Source organism: Solea senegalensis, linkage group LG14, assembly GCF_019176455.1.
Source record: "Solea senegalensis isolate Sse05_10M linkage group LG14, IFAPA_SoseM_1, whole genome shotgun sequence".
NCBI lineage: Eukaryota > Metazoa > Chordata > Actinopteri > Pleuronectiformes > Soleidae > Solea > Solea senegalensis.
The window spans coordinates 8766549-8780062 of NC_058034.1; the positions used below are offsets into that span (position 1 = coordinate 8766549).

The window sequence follows — 13514 nt, forward strand, 5'->3', positions numbered from 1 at the left end:
ATTTGGCAGAAATTGATGATAAAAATAATTATTCATAAATGTTTTATGTGCACAATCACATGATTGCATGAATTGTTGTTTTTCAGTCTTTTTACATTCATAGCAGGAGCTTGGTCAGCTCGAGGGGGGTTGCACCATTTTGGACCACCATGTTTTTACAGTAGACCACAAGGGACAAACTAAATATCTTTGTGTTTTTATGGTAACTGAAGGCCACGCAAGGGAAGTGAGAAGTGAGGGATATTCAGCTGTAATAAATGTCACTAAATGTTACATGTTGTACATTTAAAAATCCCTCCCATAAGTACCAGGACCCAAGTTGCACATTTTTTTATAAGTAACAAAATAATTAAAATGTTATAATAATATTAGTATTGGAATATTAAGAAAGTATTCATAAATACCAATCTAAAACATTAATAAAATACAGACTCATGACACATCAAAATTATACATTATTTTATGCTAAATGTATATGAAAACAGAATGGTTGTCAAAAGTCCGGGGTACAAATGTAAATACATAAATATTAAAATAAAAATATATAAAAATATATATAAAAATAATAAACAAAGAAAACGACGCACACACAAATGTTAAAATGATAAACATAATAAAATGTGAATAAATGAAGGAGCGACACCATCACTAACCACTGGCGACAACCACTGACTTTATCCTATTAATCAAAATTAAATTACAACTGTTATTAAAATTTTCGATGCAGCTGCGGCTTCAAGAGACCAGGGCGGAAGCTTGGGTGCACTCGTGCGTGAGTGCGCGTGGCAACAGCTGAACCTGTAGCAGGCGCGCGCGGAATGCAGTATCCGGTAGAAAGTAACGGTACTTTTATGGAAACGCACACCCACACCGAGCAGTCGGTCGAGTAGTCGCATCTCGGATTGTTCCGCTCCGTCAAACTGTGGCGTCGTTTTTATTTTTAATAACAACCCAAAGGATTACTTAATTATTATTTTTTAAACCACAAGCAGGAGGACGACAGCACACTCAACAGGTAAACGCTGATTTAATCGATAATGTAGATGGAAAAGATTTGACTGAGCATCATTACTTAGCACAATATATTCGTTTTTATTCATTGTCAAGTCAAATTGCCAATTGCAATTATGTTAGTAAAAAAAAGTAGGTAGACGTGACTAAATATTATTATATATTTATTTGTTAGACATTGACATATTCATATGTGTGTCACACGTTTTCAGAGACAGTCATGATCTGTTCTGCCAGCTGAGTACAGAAATAGGACCACCAACCAAACCTTAACCTACAAACGTCTTTCTTTCTTTCTTTCTTTCTTGCAACCATCAAATCACCAAGAACGTATTATGAAAGATAATGTAGTTGAATGTTGAATGAGTCAGAATACTGCATTTATCAAAACACAACACAGTAATCACTGTCACAGGCTGCAGTTTTGCAAGTGTCACATGATTATGATCTGATACAACTGTTTTATTTTGTCTCTCATTCACCTCCATGTTACTGCTGCTGAAGTTGGGCATGTATGTAGATGACACACTGCTAGGTGATTAGTCAATATATGTATGTATATATATATATATATATTCATATACATATATATGTATGTATATATATACGTATATATATATATATACGTATATATAGACATAAACACATATATAGCTGAACGATAAACATGATTTTATATAACACTTTGGTTAAATAAGTTACTGTGATTTCAAAACTTGATCACATTTGCAAACACCCTTTATTGACAGACAGATTAAAAGACTCATAACAACTATACCACTCTTTATAAAACAACATTTTTACACCACTGAAGCCAGCCGACATGTTGACACTGTTGACACTGAGAAGCAGAACATGAATACTGTGATATGAGATGAGATTAATCAGAAACACTGGCTACACTGTGATTCATGTCTTTGTGTACCATGGTACACCAAAGGTTCACACAGAGAGGCAGAATCATGCACACTATGATCCTCATAGCTGGAGAGAAAAAAAAGGTACTTGAGGACACTGATAAACAGCAGCAGTTGACGTTTTGGCAGACTAACAGTCCCTCATTCATCCAGTTGTCTGACTCTTTGTCTGGCCATTTTGTTAAGGTCTGTGGGGCGACATGTGTCTTACTGCCTATCACTCATCAGAAATAGCAATGATCACATGTCCTGCACTCGCAAGTGGGCTATTAATAGAGGTCAGCCAGCTTCCACTGCCCTCCTTCTCAACAAGTGGAAGTTTAGCAGCTCTTTTCACCCCGAATTCTGCCTGTTAGACATATACTGTACATCCCAGCACCAGATTAGGTGCATATCAAATGTTCATGAATTTATTAATGTAGGTGTTAATATGTAATGAAAACACAGATTATGACAGATCTGGCCAAGATTTTACTAAAATATACTTGGTTTGAATCTTGATATTTTCAAATGCACAAATAGACAAACAATACTAAACCATGTAACTGCTATCAGTACACACAACGTGTCATTTATTAATATGAAAAGAATCATGAGGAGAAGAGAGAGCTTCCTTCGTAGCCATTTGAATGTTGTTTATATTTGATTTCAAAAGCAATGCATCAATCAATTAATCGTCCAGATGTAAAGATTGATGACATTTAATGAGGCTGCAGAATGCAACAAATGGAGGACTCCTCAATTCACCACCTCTCTTTTCGAAGAAAGATGTTTTATATACCTCAACTACATATAAGACTTATTATAAGGCTATGAAAACCAATATTTTAATATTTGAAAGTAATATTATACACATATACAAACATACTTGTGGGTAATATGTTTAATTTCTGCCAATAAAACCTCCTACATGTTACACACTCACCCTTTAAATTTAAGATATCACAAGAATACTGTAACATTTGCCCTATTCCTCATTTGCTTTACAGGTAACATTTTTTTTAAATCAGTGCCTGTTTGTCAACTTGTCATTTTGGCACAAACATGACGGAGGTGGCACAGGTTACGGCAGTCGTTGCCCAAGACACTGAAAATGACAATGAACTCAGCATGAGCGACGCAGAAAACAAAGATGATGATACTGCACAGGTAGACGTGGCCCTTAACGAAGATGACGACAACACTGAGGAGAAAAGTGAGACGACGTCAGACAAAGACAAAGAGGAAAAGGCCTGTCACGAGGATAATAAAGAAAATACTGAGACAGACAAGCCACATATGAATGGTGTGAAGCACAAAGAAAAAGGTTCAGCCGAGATGGAATCAGATTCCGTTCCCGGTGACGCAGAGGATGGAGAGAAGAACGATGAACAACCGGATACAAATGAAGACCAGAATATGTCTGATTTGGCAATTAAAAAAGAGGTGAGACAGAAATTTACATCTTAGATGATTTGATTCCCTTCCATATGTAAACTGCCCTGCAGGGAAACAAGTCCCCCTCCTCTATATAAGACATTTTTTCTTATGTGTTTTCTTCTTCTTTTGACTCTTGAATGACAGAAACTTCTACGAACCAGAAAGCCAATCGCCAGAAGCTACGTACCCAAGCTGAACAAAGACAAGGGAGATGTGACGAACAAGTTTGAGACCATGCAGAAGGCCAGGGAGGAGCGCAGCCGGAAGAGGAACAACGAAGAGCAGCAGAAGAGAAAAGAGCAATTTATCAAGGAGCGAGAGTGGAACCGCAGGAAGCAGCAGGTCAAAGATAGATAACCCCACTAACCTCTGACTGTGACCTGCATGCATGATGAGGCATGACGGGGTGACAAGGCTGCCAGTCTGAGTGAGAATTCACTGTTTTCTACACTGCACTGCAACACCATTCACAGCATTCCATACAATTAACATTTATTAATCATTTTTATTCTGTATAATATTCACACTTTGCTCTGTGTTTGATTTTTAAAGAAACCCTGTTAACCCTGTTAATGCTCCAGTGGATCCAGAATTGAAAATACATGCATACATTTATTTAAAAATTATAAATCCAATCCCAAATTTACACCAATTGTGTTGATGGTCAATAAGGACAGGAAAAACATCTTTACACCTTTTTCTTTTACTGAAGCCGTATTCAAATATTTACAAAGGTAAAGTGTATGCATTAAAGCATTAACAAAACTTAATTATAGTTATTGATGCAGTAATCTATAGATAATGTTAAAGCTGTTGTTGGCAAATGTATGGCTAATTTACGTCAACGTAATGCTGAGTAGATTAATTCAGTCTTAACCTACGCCAGCATATGCAGCAACAAACCAATACAACTTCTTTAAATTGATATCGTCTTTAAAATGCAACAATTCTCATGGCAATTCTCAAGTTCTCAAATAAAGCAAACTGATTTCAGGACTGCACTTAAGAACAGCACATGTTTTTTTTCATCTTCAAGATTGTAAAGTGACAAAAAATGTATTTAAAGACATCACATGAAGTTCTTAAAATTGAATAACAAATCACAGATTTGTGTCTTGGCCTGACTGATGCACTAAAAGCAGCAGGGCATGTACAAATGCATGAGATTGAAATGTAGAGAAGCTGCTTTCTGATTTAAAAACTGTCTGTGAACAATTTAAGCGCCAAAGATTGATGAATTCACAGGGTGGGGAAGCGTTTTCTCAGGATCGTTTGGGGTGACATAAATGCAGTAATAGTGTGTTATGTGAGTGGATTATCAGTGCTGCTTGGACAGAGCAACCCAAAGCTCATCTCCTGTCTGTGCAGCAGCATCATAGCCCAATCACAGGTCCATGTGCAGGTCACATGATCCACCTATTAGCAGGGATTAGGCCTGTGTTCTTGCTGGGACCAGCATGGCTCCACAGTGGCAAAGGAGATGATCCAGGCTAAAGCGTAGTCTCACTATACTTTACGTCTGATCTACCACAGATAAAAGAGCTTCTTGCATCCAGTGATGAGGAGGAAGAGGTGAAACCAGTGAAGGTGGAAAAATCGTATGTCCCCAAAATCACAGGTAAGACACACACACACATCTGAAATATGGAGATTCAGAGAAGGATGTTGGAGGAAAAGGGGGAAACTGAAGCCTTGTGTCGTGCTATGTGAAATCCCTCAGGTAGTGTAAAGGGGAAGTTTGCAGAAATGGAAAAGCAAAGACAGGAAGTGGAAAGGAAGAGGATGGAGGGGGAGAGGAAGAAAAGGGAAACCCAGGACTACATGGAAAAAGCCAAAATCAAGAAGGAACTGGCTCAGAAAGCAGCCGAGGTAAGTCAATGAAGCTGGGGTGAATTTTGTTGTGCTGGGCAGTTGGACAGCATGTCCAGGTGGCTCGTCACTGCCTCTCTGATGAGAGTGGTGCACTTGTGACTATAACGATTCAGGTAATCCTCAGCTGCCACTCGGATGAGTTATTTTAAGTGGTGTTTGAGATCCAAACAGTTGGCAGAGGCTGGATATAGGTCTGAAATCACCAGAAGGATTGTTGACATGAGCAGTGGCTGAACTCCTGGTAAATATGTCTGCTTTAGTTTATCTCACTAAGTAAGACTTGTGGTAGATCTGAAAATCACAAGTACATTACAGCGTACTAGAAATTAAAAATTGTGAATCAAACCATCAGACAGGCGGTTTAGGTCTTGGCAACTTGAATTATCTTGTGGCTGATTGGCAGTTGAAAACAATTACCTGCCCCTGATTTGCCCTAATTCCACTCTAGGACAGTGTCATAGTTACTGTGCCACTGAATTTTAAGGGTTTAAGGGTTTTACTACATTTGTATAACATTTAGTAAGAATTAGCAGATACACTAACAGTATCGGTATGCTGGCCAAAATCACAGGACTAGATATCGAAAAACGTGAAAAGGTCAAATATAATACAATCTATAAAAAGTCTTCCATGTCAATATCTTAATAACAGCAAAAGAAAGATAAAGATTCGGACTAATATCATGATCGAGAATTCAAGGTTGTGATATCAGTATCAGTATCAGACACAAAACAGTGGTAGTTTGAGCCATCTCTAGTATTCAAAAATTAAAATCTGTGTTTTTACATATATTTATATTATGAAGCCAATTTCATTTTTGTATTCTATGAAATTCCTTCAAAAATGGATTGAAATATGAGTTTTGAAACAGCATTAATAATGACTCATAAATGATTCTAAAAACAATTTACTAAAGGGCTTTCGTGCTTTTTTGCTGAATACATGTTATTCACAGTGGGTCACATTCCATTTTCACTGTATTCTTCAAACTTTCTGTGCGTCATCTGTCATCTGAAACAGAATGCGTTAGATTTTTCATCAGCAGCTGTCTAACAGTTAACAATGTTCACAAGCTTTGACTTGGTGAAAACAGTCAAACACTAGAACAGAGCTGCCAGGTGTGGACAGCAGATGACTGGCAACTGTCTCCCACACCTCCCTGCGACTAAATTAGCTTGAGACCCCCTTACTGTGACTAAATTAGACTCTGCTATCTAAGACTGACACCCATCCTCTGACCTACTGCAAATGGTGACATTACGCCAATGGAGTTGAATCCTACCCCCCACATGCTCTTGTGTCCCGTCTGTGTGTGTTGGGTGAACACTGTCAGTGACCTGAATGGGTTTTTTCTTTTACCACTGATTGGTATGTTTTTACACCATACAAAAGAGCTGAAAATGTGTACATGACACCCTAATTAGGACCATAATTCAGCTTCCTTTTACTGGGTTCGCGACCTGGTCCGACCAAGGCTCTCTGTGTGTGGAGTTTGCATGAGTGGGTTTTTCTCCAGGTTTTCTGGTTACCTCCCACTGTCCAAAACACACAGATGTTAATTAGACACTCTAAATTGACCGTAGATGCAGAAGTGGACAGTAATGAATAACATTTACTCGCTTTACTGTAATTGAGTCGGTTTTTTGTGTAATCTTTAAAATTTGTAATTTTACTTTTACTGAAGTATGTTTTTTTGGAAGTGCTGTACTTTGCTATGGTTTAAATCACATCTGTTACTGAGTAAAACAAAAATGTTGACCTGAAATCAGGTGAATGATGGGGAGGACAGGTGAATGATGGGGAGGACAGGTGAATGATGGGGAGGACAGGTGAATGATGATGAGGACAGGTTAATGATGAGGACAGGAGAATGATGATGACAGGTGAATGATGAGGACAGATGAAAGATGATGAGGGCAGGTGAATAACGAGGACAGGTGAATGGCGAGGACAGACACTATTTAAGGTCCCTGAGTGAGAAAGCACTTGTGACCTTTGACCCATTTTGACTGATACATTATGTTTTCATCTTTTATTTAGTCAGCACTTCATTTGGTAAAGTTTTGCCTTATTTGCCTAATTAAAAACGATTAATGTGAGATATGTGTCCTAAGTAACTTTTAAATAAGCAAAATAGTGGTACTTTTACTTGAGTAGAATATTTCAGCACTCTTCCCACCTCTGCGCAGGTGTGAGTTGAGAGTGAATGATTATTCGTCTCTGTATGTTGGCCCTGCAATGGACTGGGTGAACCTCGCCTTTCGCCATATGTCAGCTGGGATTGGCTCCAGCGGCCTGGAGCCCTCATATGGAGGATAAAGCTGTAGACAATGAATTAATATTATATTATCTAAATTTTAGGAAGGAGATGACACCATCCTGGTACGGGTGGTTCCAGCGAAGTCATCACGAACTCCGGGAAGAATCAAAATGAACTTTGAAGATATCGAGAAGAATCGGGAGGACGAACTGAAGAAGGCAGCAGAGGAGGAGAAAAAGAGACGGTACATTGAAAACAAACACTCCTTCAGGGAAGCCAAGCGGCGCTCTGTTGTGCAGGTACGAGTTGGGATGAATAAATTAATACGGGCCATTTTTGTTAACATTTGTATGCTTATATTTTTATATATATCATGTATACATTTACTTGGCTTTAGGATGACGAGGAAAAGCCCTCAGAGAAGGTGCAGATGGCTCCCGGAAAGCTGAAGATGACGTTTGAGGAGCTGGAGAAAGAAAGGCAGGAGCAGAGGAAGAAGCTCGCTGAGGAGGAATCCAAACGCCGCCTGATTGAAGAGAAGAAAGCTTTTGAGGAGGCCAGGCTCGAAATGGTAGAAAAACATTTAAACACTTTAAAAAAAACATTAATTGAGAGTTTGCAATGAATTATGTAATTCAATAATTTTTTTATTCAATATCCTGATACTCACGAGCACCCAAAATGAGTCAAATAAAGTTGCTGTTAGGATAACCTGAATAGCAGAGCATTTTTGGATGCCTTTTAATGGAGTTAATGGAGTTAATGGCGTCTGTGTATCATCAGGGAGACGATGAGGAAGATGCTCAGGCGTCCCAGGAAGACAAAGACGAGGTCCGACCGGGAAAACTGAGGTTGAGCTTTGAAGAGCTGGAGAGGCAAAGAGTTGAAGAAGTGCGCAAGAAGGCAGAGGAGGAGGCCAAGAGACGGATGGAGGAGGAGAGGAGAGCTTTTGCTCAAGCCAGAAAGAGCATGGTCAATATGTCTCCCATAAATCATAGCAAATAGACAACTGACATTTATAATGATGCCTTATCATAATATATGATGCTAATTAATGAGCATTAGAGGCTTTTGTGGGTTTTGTTAGCTTCTGGTTCCCCAATGTACAAAATTTTCATCTCTTTTATCTACCTCTCCACCACAATGTGTATATACCAAAATGTCTAGCAATTATTTGAAACACAGTTAGAATATGTCACATAAAACTGGTAACAGATGGTTACACCATCAGCCACATTTTATCTACAGGTCTTAAGAGTTACCCTTGTGCTTTTGATGCAGCTTGTCGATGAGGACGATGAGGCGCTGATGGCCTTGTTGAACCTGGAGGGCAGTGAACCTGGGAAGATTTGTGCCAGCTTTGAGGAGCTGGAACGCCAGCGAAGAGAAGAAGAGCAGAAGAAAGCCGAGGAGGAGGCCAAGAAGAGACTGGAAGAAGAGAAGAGGCTTTTCGCTGAGGCCCGCAAGAGTATGGTAAGTGCACATGTGTCAGTGAATGACAGTAGTGTGCATGTATTTGGCTGATCACTAATAACGTCAGAACTGTTTTATTGTTCTAAAACATTAGAGTTAATTTGCTGCTGCTGCTGCTGCTGCTGCTGCTCTTTCCTATGTAAAACAGGGGGAACCATGCATTACAGAAATATTTTAAAGTGAAATCTTAACATGCAGATTTGGGGATTAGGCAATTTGGACACTCTAAATTGACCGTAGGTGTGAGTGTAAGAGTGGATGGTTGTGTGTCTCTTTGTGGCCCCGCGATGGACTGGTGAACTGTCCAAGGTATATCCCGACCTTTCACCCTACGTCAGCTGGAATTGGCACCAGCGACCCCGCAACCCTCATGTGGAGGATAGTGTGTGTGGAGTGAATGAGTGAGTGAGTGACTATGTGTACAGCACAGTAATATTCATTAAAAGCCACCCAAATTAATATTAGTTAGGATCAAAGTAGTTCTGCTCTACATTAAACTGATACTTCAGTCACAATAGGATTCTAATTAGATGTGGGAATAATACATTTGCTGCATGTTTGCATATCATTCTTTTGGGCTTGAATTGTACACCTGCATTCCATTTTCCAAATTATTTCTTTAAGAGCCCCGGCCTGGATCAAGAAATGTCTGCGTATGGAGATGAAACAGTAAGATATTTTCAATTTCAAATGTACACTTTCAAAGAAAAATCTGAAACAACAATTGTTCACAAAGTGCACACTATGCTATTAAGAACGCATCTCATTTAAAAACACATCATCATCTCTAGATGATGATGTGTTGTGTTTTTATGTAATGTAATGGCTATGCTTCCATTTTTTTTTTTTTAAACTTACTTGTGGGTAAGTAGTTGGACTGGCATGTTCATTCATCATGGTCACAACACTCGGGTCAGTTGATTCTCTTCCAAACGGAAATATTTGCCTTCATCTGTGCAGGTAGAAAATGAGGAAGAAGGGATGGTGAAGAGTGAGTCTCAGGAAGCATTGCATCCAGGAAAACTGGAGATAAACTTTGAGGAGCTGCTGAAACAGAAGGCGGAAGCTGAGAAACGACGTAAAGCAGAGGAACGCAAAAAGAAAATGGAGCAAGAGAAGCAGGAATTTGAGCAGCTCAGACAAGAGATGGGCGAGGTCAGTCTGGAACAAATGTTTTAAAATATGACAAACATGCAAATCCAATGCTTGGGGCCCCTGTGGCATGCTCTATAACTACAGTTAAATTGGCTTCTGTTTCACAGGACGAAGTAAATGAAAGCTCAGATGTCGTGAGCAAAGAATATGAAGAACTGACAAAGCTTAAGAGGACCGGCTCCATTCAGGCCAAAAACCTCAAGTCCAAGTTTGAGAAGATCAAGCAGCTGACAGAAGAGGAAATTCAGAAAAAGATAGAGATGGAAAGAGCACGGAGGAAGGCGGTTGATGATGAAATTAAAGAGAGAGAGGCTGAGAGGTTCCAGGAGGTGAGATGACCCCACATTAAACAAAGATGCCATTAGTATAATTTGACAGTTTGGAGACCAAATTACGAAATGATTCCTCTTGTCTTGTTCATTGATTATGCCTAAAGGTGTTAGGTTTCTGTCATGCTTTTCACATAAACGGTGCTATTATCTAGGTTTCACATGTTGAAGTTGTCGTTTTTCAGGAGGATGAGGGAGGAGAATCAACTCCACTCAGGGCCGAAGAATCACCGTTCAAACAGAAGGTGGACATGCGAGCTCGATTTGAGCAAATGGCTAAAGCCAGAGAAGAGGAGGAGAGGAAGAGGATAGAGGAGCAGAAGCTGCAGAGGATGCAGTTTGAGCAACAGGAGATTGATGCTGCGCTCCAAAAAGTAAATCTTCCATGTTCATGGCCATATATGTACAGTATGAGTGTTGCATGACAGCTTAACAAGTGTGTTTTAGGGTCATTTTTACACTGGCAAACACTTGTCATTCCTGTTGTCATCTGTTTGCAGAAGAAGGAGGATGATGGGGATGAGGAGGGTAGCATCATCAATGGCTCTGCCGCCTACGAGGACGAGGAGGATCACGCCAGGTCTGGGGCTCCTTTGTTTAAAAAGCCGCTCAAAAATCAATCGGTGGTGGACTCGGAGCCGGTTCGGTTCACTGTTAAAATAACCGGCGAGCCAAAGCCAGAGGTCACCTGGTGGTTTGAGGGGGAGATGCTTCAGGACTGTGAGGACTATCAGTATATAGATAGAGGAGAGACATACTGCCTGTACCTGCCGGAAACCTTCCCCGAGGATGAGGGAGAGTACATGTGCAAGGCTGTGAACAGCAGAGGCACAGCAGCAAGTACATGCATCCTCACAATAGAAAGTAAGACAACCTTGGTTTGACTGCATGCCTCATGATACTTCAGCATCTGTGTGAAGTGGATCGCATGTTCCTCTTCCCTGCGAACCTGGGCTACAAGGCAGATGTGTATAACTGCTTGTGTGTTTCTTTTTTGCAGCTTATGACTACTGATGCCCTTCCACGCTCTGGAAACTTTCCCTGTTGTCTCTCACTCCCTTTGTAAATCTTTGTCCCACATGGTATAGTATGGTCAAACAGCAGAGGGAAGGAAATAGCAGTATGCTTGGCATTCCTTAGGGAGGGACACACACACACACACACACACACACACACACACACACATAAAGGCAAGATGTTGTTTACATATTGCTCATTCATAAAGCTGCACTTTCTGTTAAGAGTAGGATAATATTTGTGCCAAAATCAGACGTGATTCTTCGTCCCCATGCCAGGGGTTGCGCAAAAATTGAAAAAACTATCTTCACTGAGAGGCCCCTACTGTTGTAGTGATATATTGAAAATACAAACCCCATTTACAGAAAAGTTGGGACATTGTCCGGAAATTCAATAAAATACTAAGTGGTATAATTTGTTTTGGGGGTGGGGTAAAGTGAATGTTGTAGTTTTTGTGTCACGGCCCCCGAAACCAGAAGTCACCCGGTACCAATGCAGGCGATGCAGACCTGCGCTGCCATTATGAGTCCACGTACTAACAAAGTCATCTTTGAGACATTATTTGAAGGTTGACATCCTAAACTTTAAATCACCGAGAGGAGATATGGCCTTCTCTTGGCTTCCAGTGATTTTCTAAATGTGGCTTTGTCCATCACAGTAGAATGACAGTTTCTCATACAATAGTTCTTGCACATTCAGCAGCAGTTTCTGTCCTTGGCCTTTACACGCTGAGATTCCGTGGCTTTAAATGGTGAAGACAATGTTGAACAGAGAAACATGCCCTTTGAACTGACTGAAAGTCTCTCGTGAAGTTTGGTGCAAACTGTTGATCCACGAGCCACCCTTGTGTGGATGAAGCCTTCAGTAGATACTCCTTGTTTATACCTTGACACTGTCACTTGTTAACCTGGTAGTTGTGGAACCTTCCAGCACAGTGTTACTTGTATAACCATTTCTGTCTAGACAGCTGTACCAACGTTTTTGAGTGTGTTGCATTTTTATACAATTGTAAAATACATTTAGGTTTGTTCAAGGTGATTAAACGGATTAAGTGTTACAGTTTTTTTTAATTGCATTTTTAGGAAGTGTCCCAACTATCCTGGAAATGGGTTTTGTAACTGACTTCAATAGTCGTTATAAGGCAAACCTTATTTCTGAGTCACTGAGTGAAATGTTTAAAATCCATGTCTGCAGATTTTAAAGAATAATATAGTGAAACTATGCTCATGTGTGGTTGTCTACAATATTACCGCATGACCACTACGTCAATGCCAATCAGTCTTCTGGACCCTTTCACTTGGTTCCTGGTATTCGATCAATAGCTAACCCACTGTGTTGGAGGAACAAACACAAACACAACAATTGAACTTGTATCCATCCTGATTTTCAATTATACTTTTTAAGTCAAGCTAAAGTGTTTTTTTTTTTTTATTGCAGCATATTTAAATTTTAATGTGTTGATTTTCCATGCACAGACCCCCCCTTTTCTTTTTGAATGTAATTCTCTTGTTACAGTTGACATACTTCAGTTGTGCTTGAAAGGAGGTAACCATATATTGGTTTGATAGTTTTAAAAAAAGCATTAGGTTAGTCTAGAATATTTGTCATATGAAAATGTTTTAATAAAACGAACAAAACACTTCAGGTGTGGCGTGATTAAGATGTGAATAAGTGATCAACAGTTCATTAGGTTCTCTGTTTTAAGGGAGATTTTATCTTTGAGTTAGAACTGTATGTTTTGTGATGCACTGAGCCGTATTTCCTACAAACACAAAGCAGCCCCTTCCTCTTAAGAATGGATTACCATCCAGGTTACGAAGGCAGCTACACTGGGTCCTGTCGCGCATTTACATGTAAGTACAGTAGTTATTAACATTTGACAAGCAGACTCTTCTCTCCAAAACACACAAAATACACACATGGAGAGAAACAATGTTTGCTGTGATTATTGAATTGAAGTACACTATTTTTTTGAGAACTAATTTATGAGATTTTTATATATTTTTGAAAAAAATAGTTTGACTTTTGTAGTTTGACAAGAAACATTTTATACTATTTACT

The 13514-nt window shown here is 39.5% G+C and overlaps 1 protein-coding gene across 3 annotated transcripts; it reads left to right on the forward strand.

The window, feature by feature from the left end:
• Window positions 1-870: 870 nt before the first annotated feature.
• On the forward strand, window positions 871-13092 carry nexn (nexilin (F actin binding protein)). Of its 3 annotated transcripts, XM_044044120.1 has the most exons (15): window positions 871-1015; window positions 2918-3353; window positions 3492-3689; window positions 4881-4965; window positions 5068-5216; window positions 7581-7778; window positions 7877-8050; window positions 8263-8451; window positions 8761-8952; window positions 9577-9621; window positions 9913-10107; window positions 10215-10436; window positions 10622-10810; window positions 10937-11300; window positions 11437-13092. In XM_044044120.1, the coding sequence occupies exons 2-15, from the start codon at window positions 2973-2975 to the stop codon at window positions 11448-11450; spliced, it is 2595 nt and encodes an 864-aa protein (XP_043900055.1). In that variant the 5' UTR covers window positions 871-1015; window positions 2918-2972; the 3' UTR covers window positions 11451-13092. The 3 variants fall into 3 exon arrangements, with proteins under 3 accessions (XP_043900055.1, XP_043900054.1, XP_043900056.1); XM_044044119.1 differs by having other exon boundaries at window positions 10937-13092; XM_044044121.1 differs by lacking the exon at window positions 9577-9621 and having other exon boundaries at window positions 10937-13092.
• The last annotated feature ends 422 nt before the right edge of the window (window positions 13093-13514 follow it).

Coding starts and splice junctions, on each gene's coding strand:
- nexn (XM_044044119.1), top strand. CDS start 2,973: ATGACGGAGGTGGCACAGGTTACGGCAGTCGTTGCCCAAGACACTGAA. Junction 8,051..8,262: donor AGGAGGCCAGGCTCGAAATG/GTAGAAAAACAT, acceptor GTGTATCATCAG/GGAGACGATGAGGAAGATGC. Junction 8,953..9,576: donor CTGAGGCCCGCAAGAGTATG/GTAAGTGCACAT, acceptor TATTTCTTTAAG/AGCCCCGGCCTGGATCAAGA.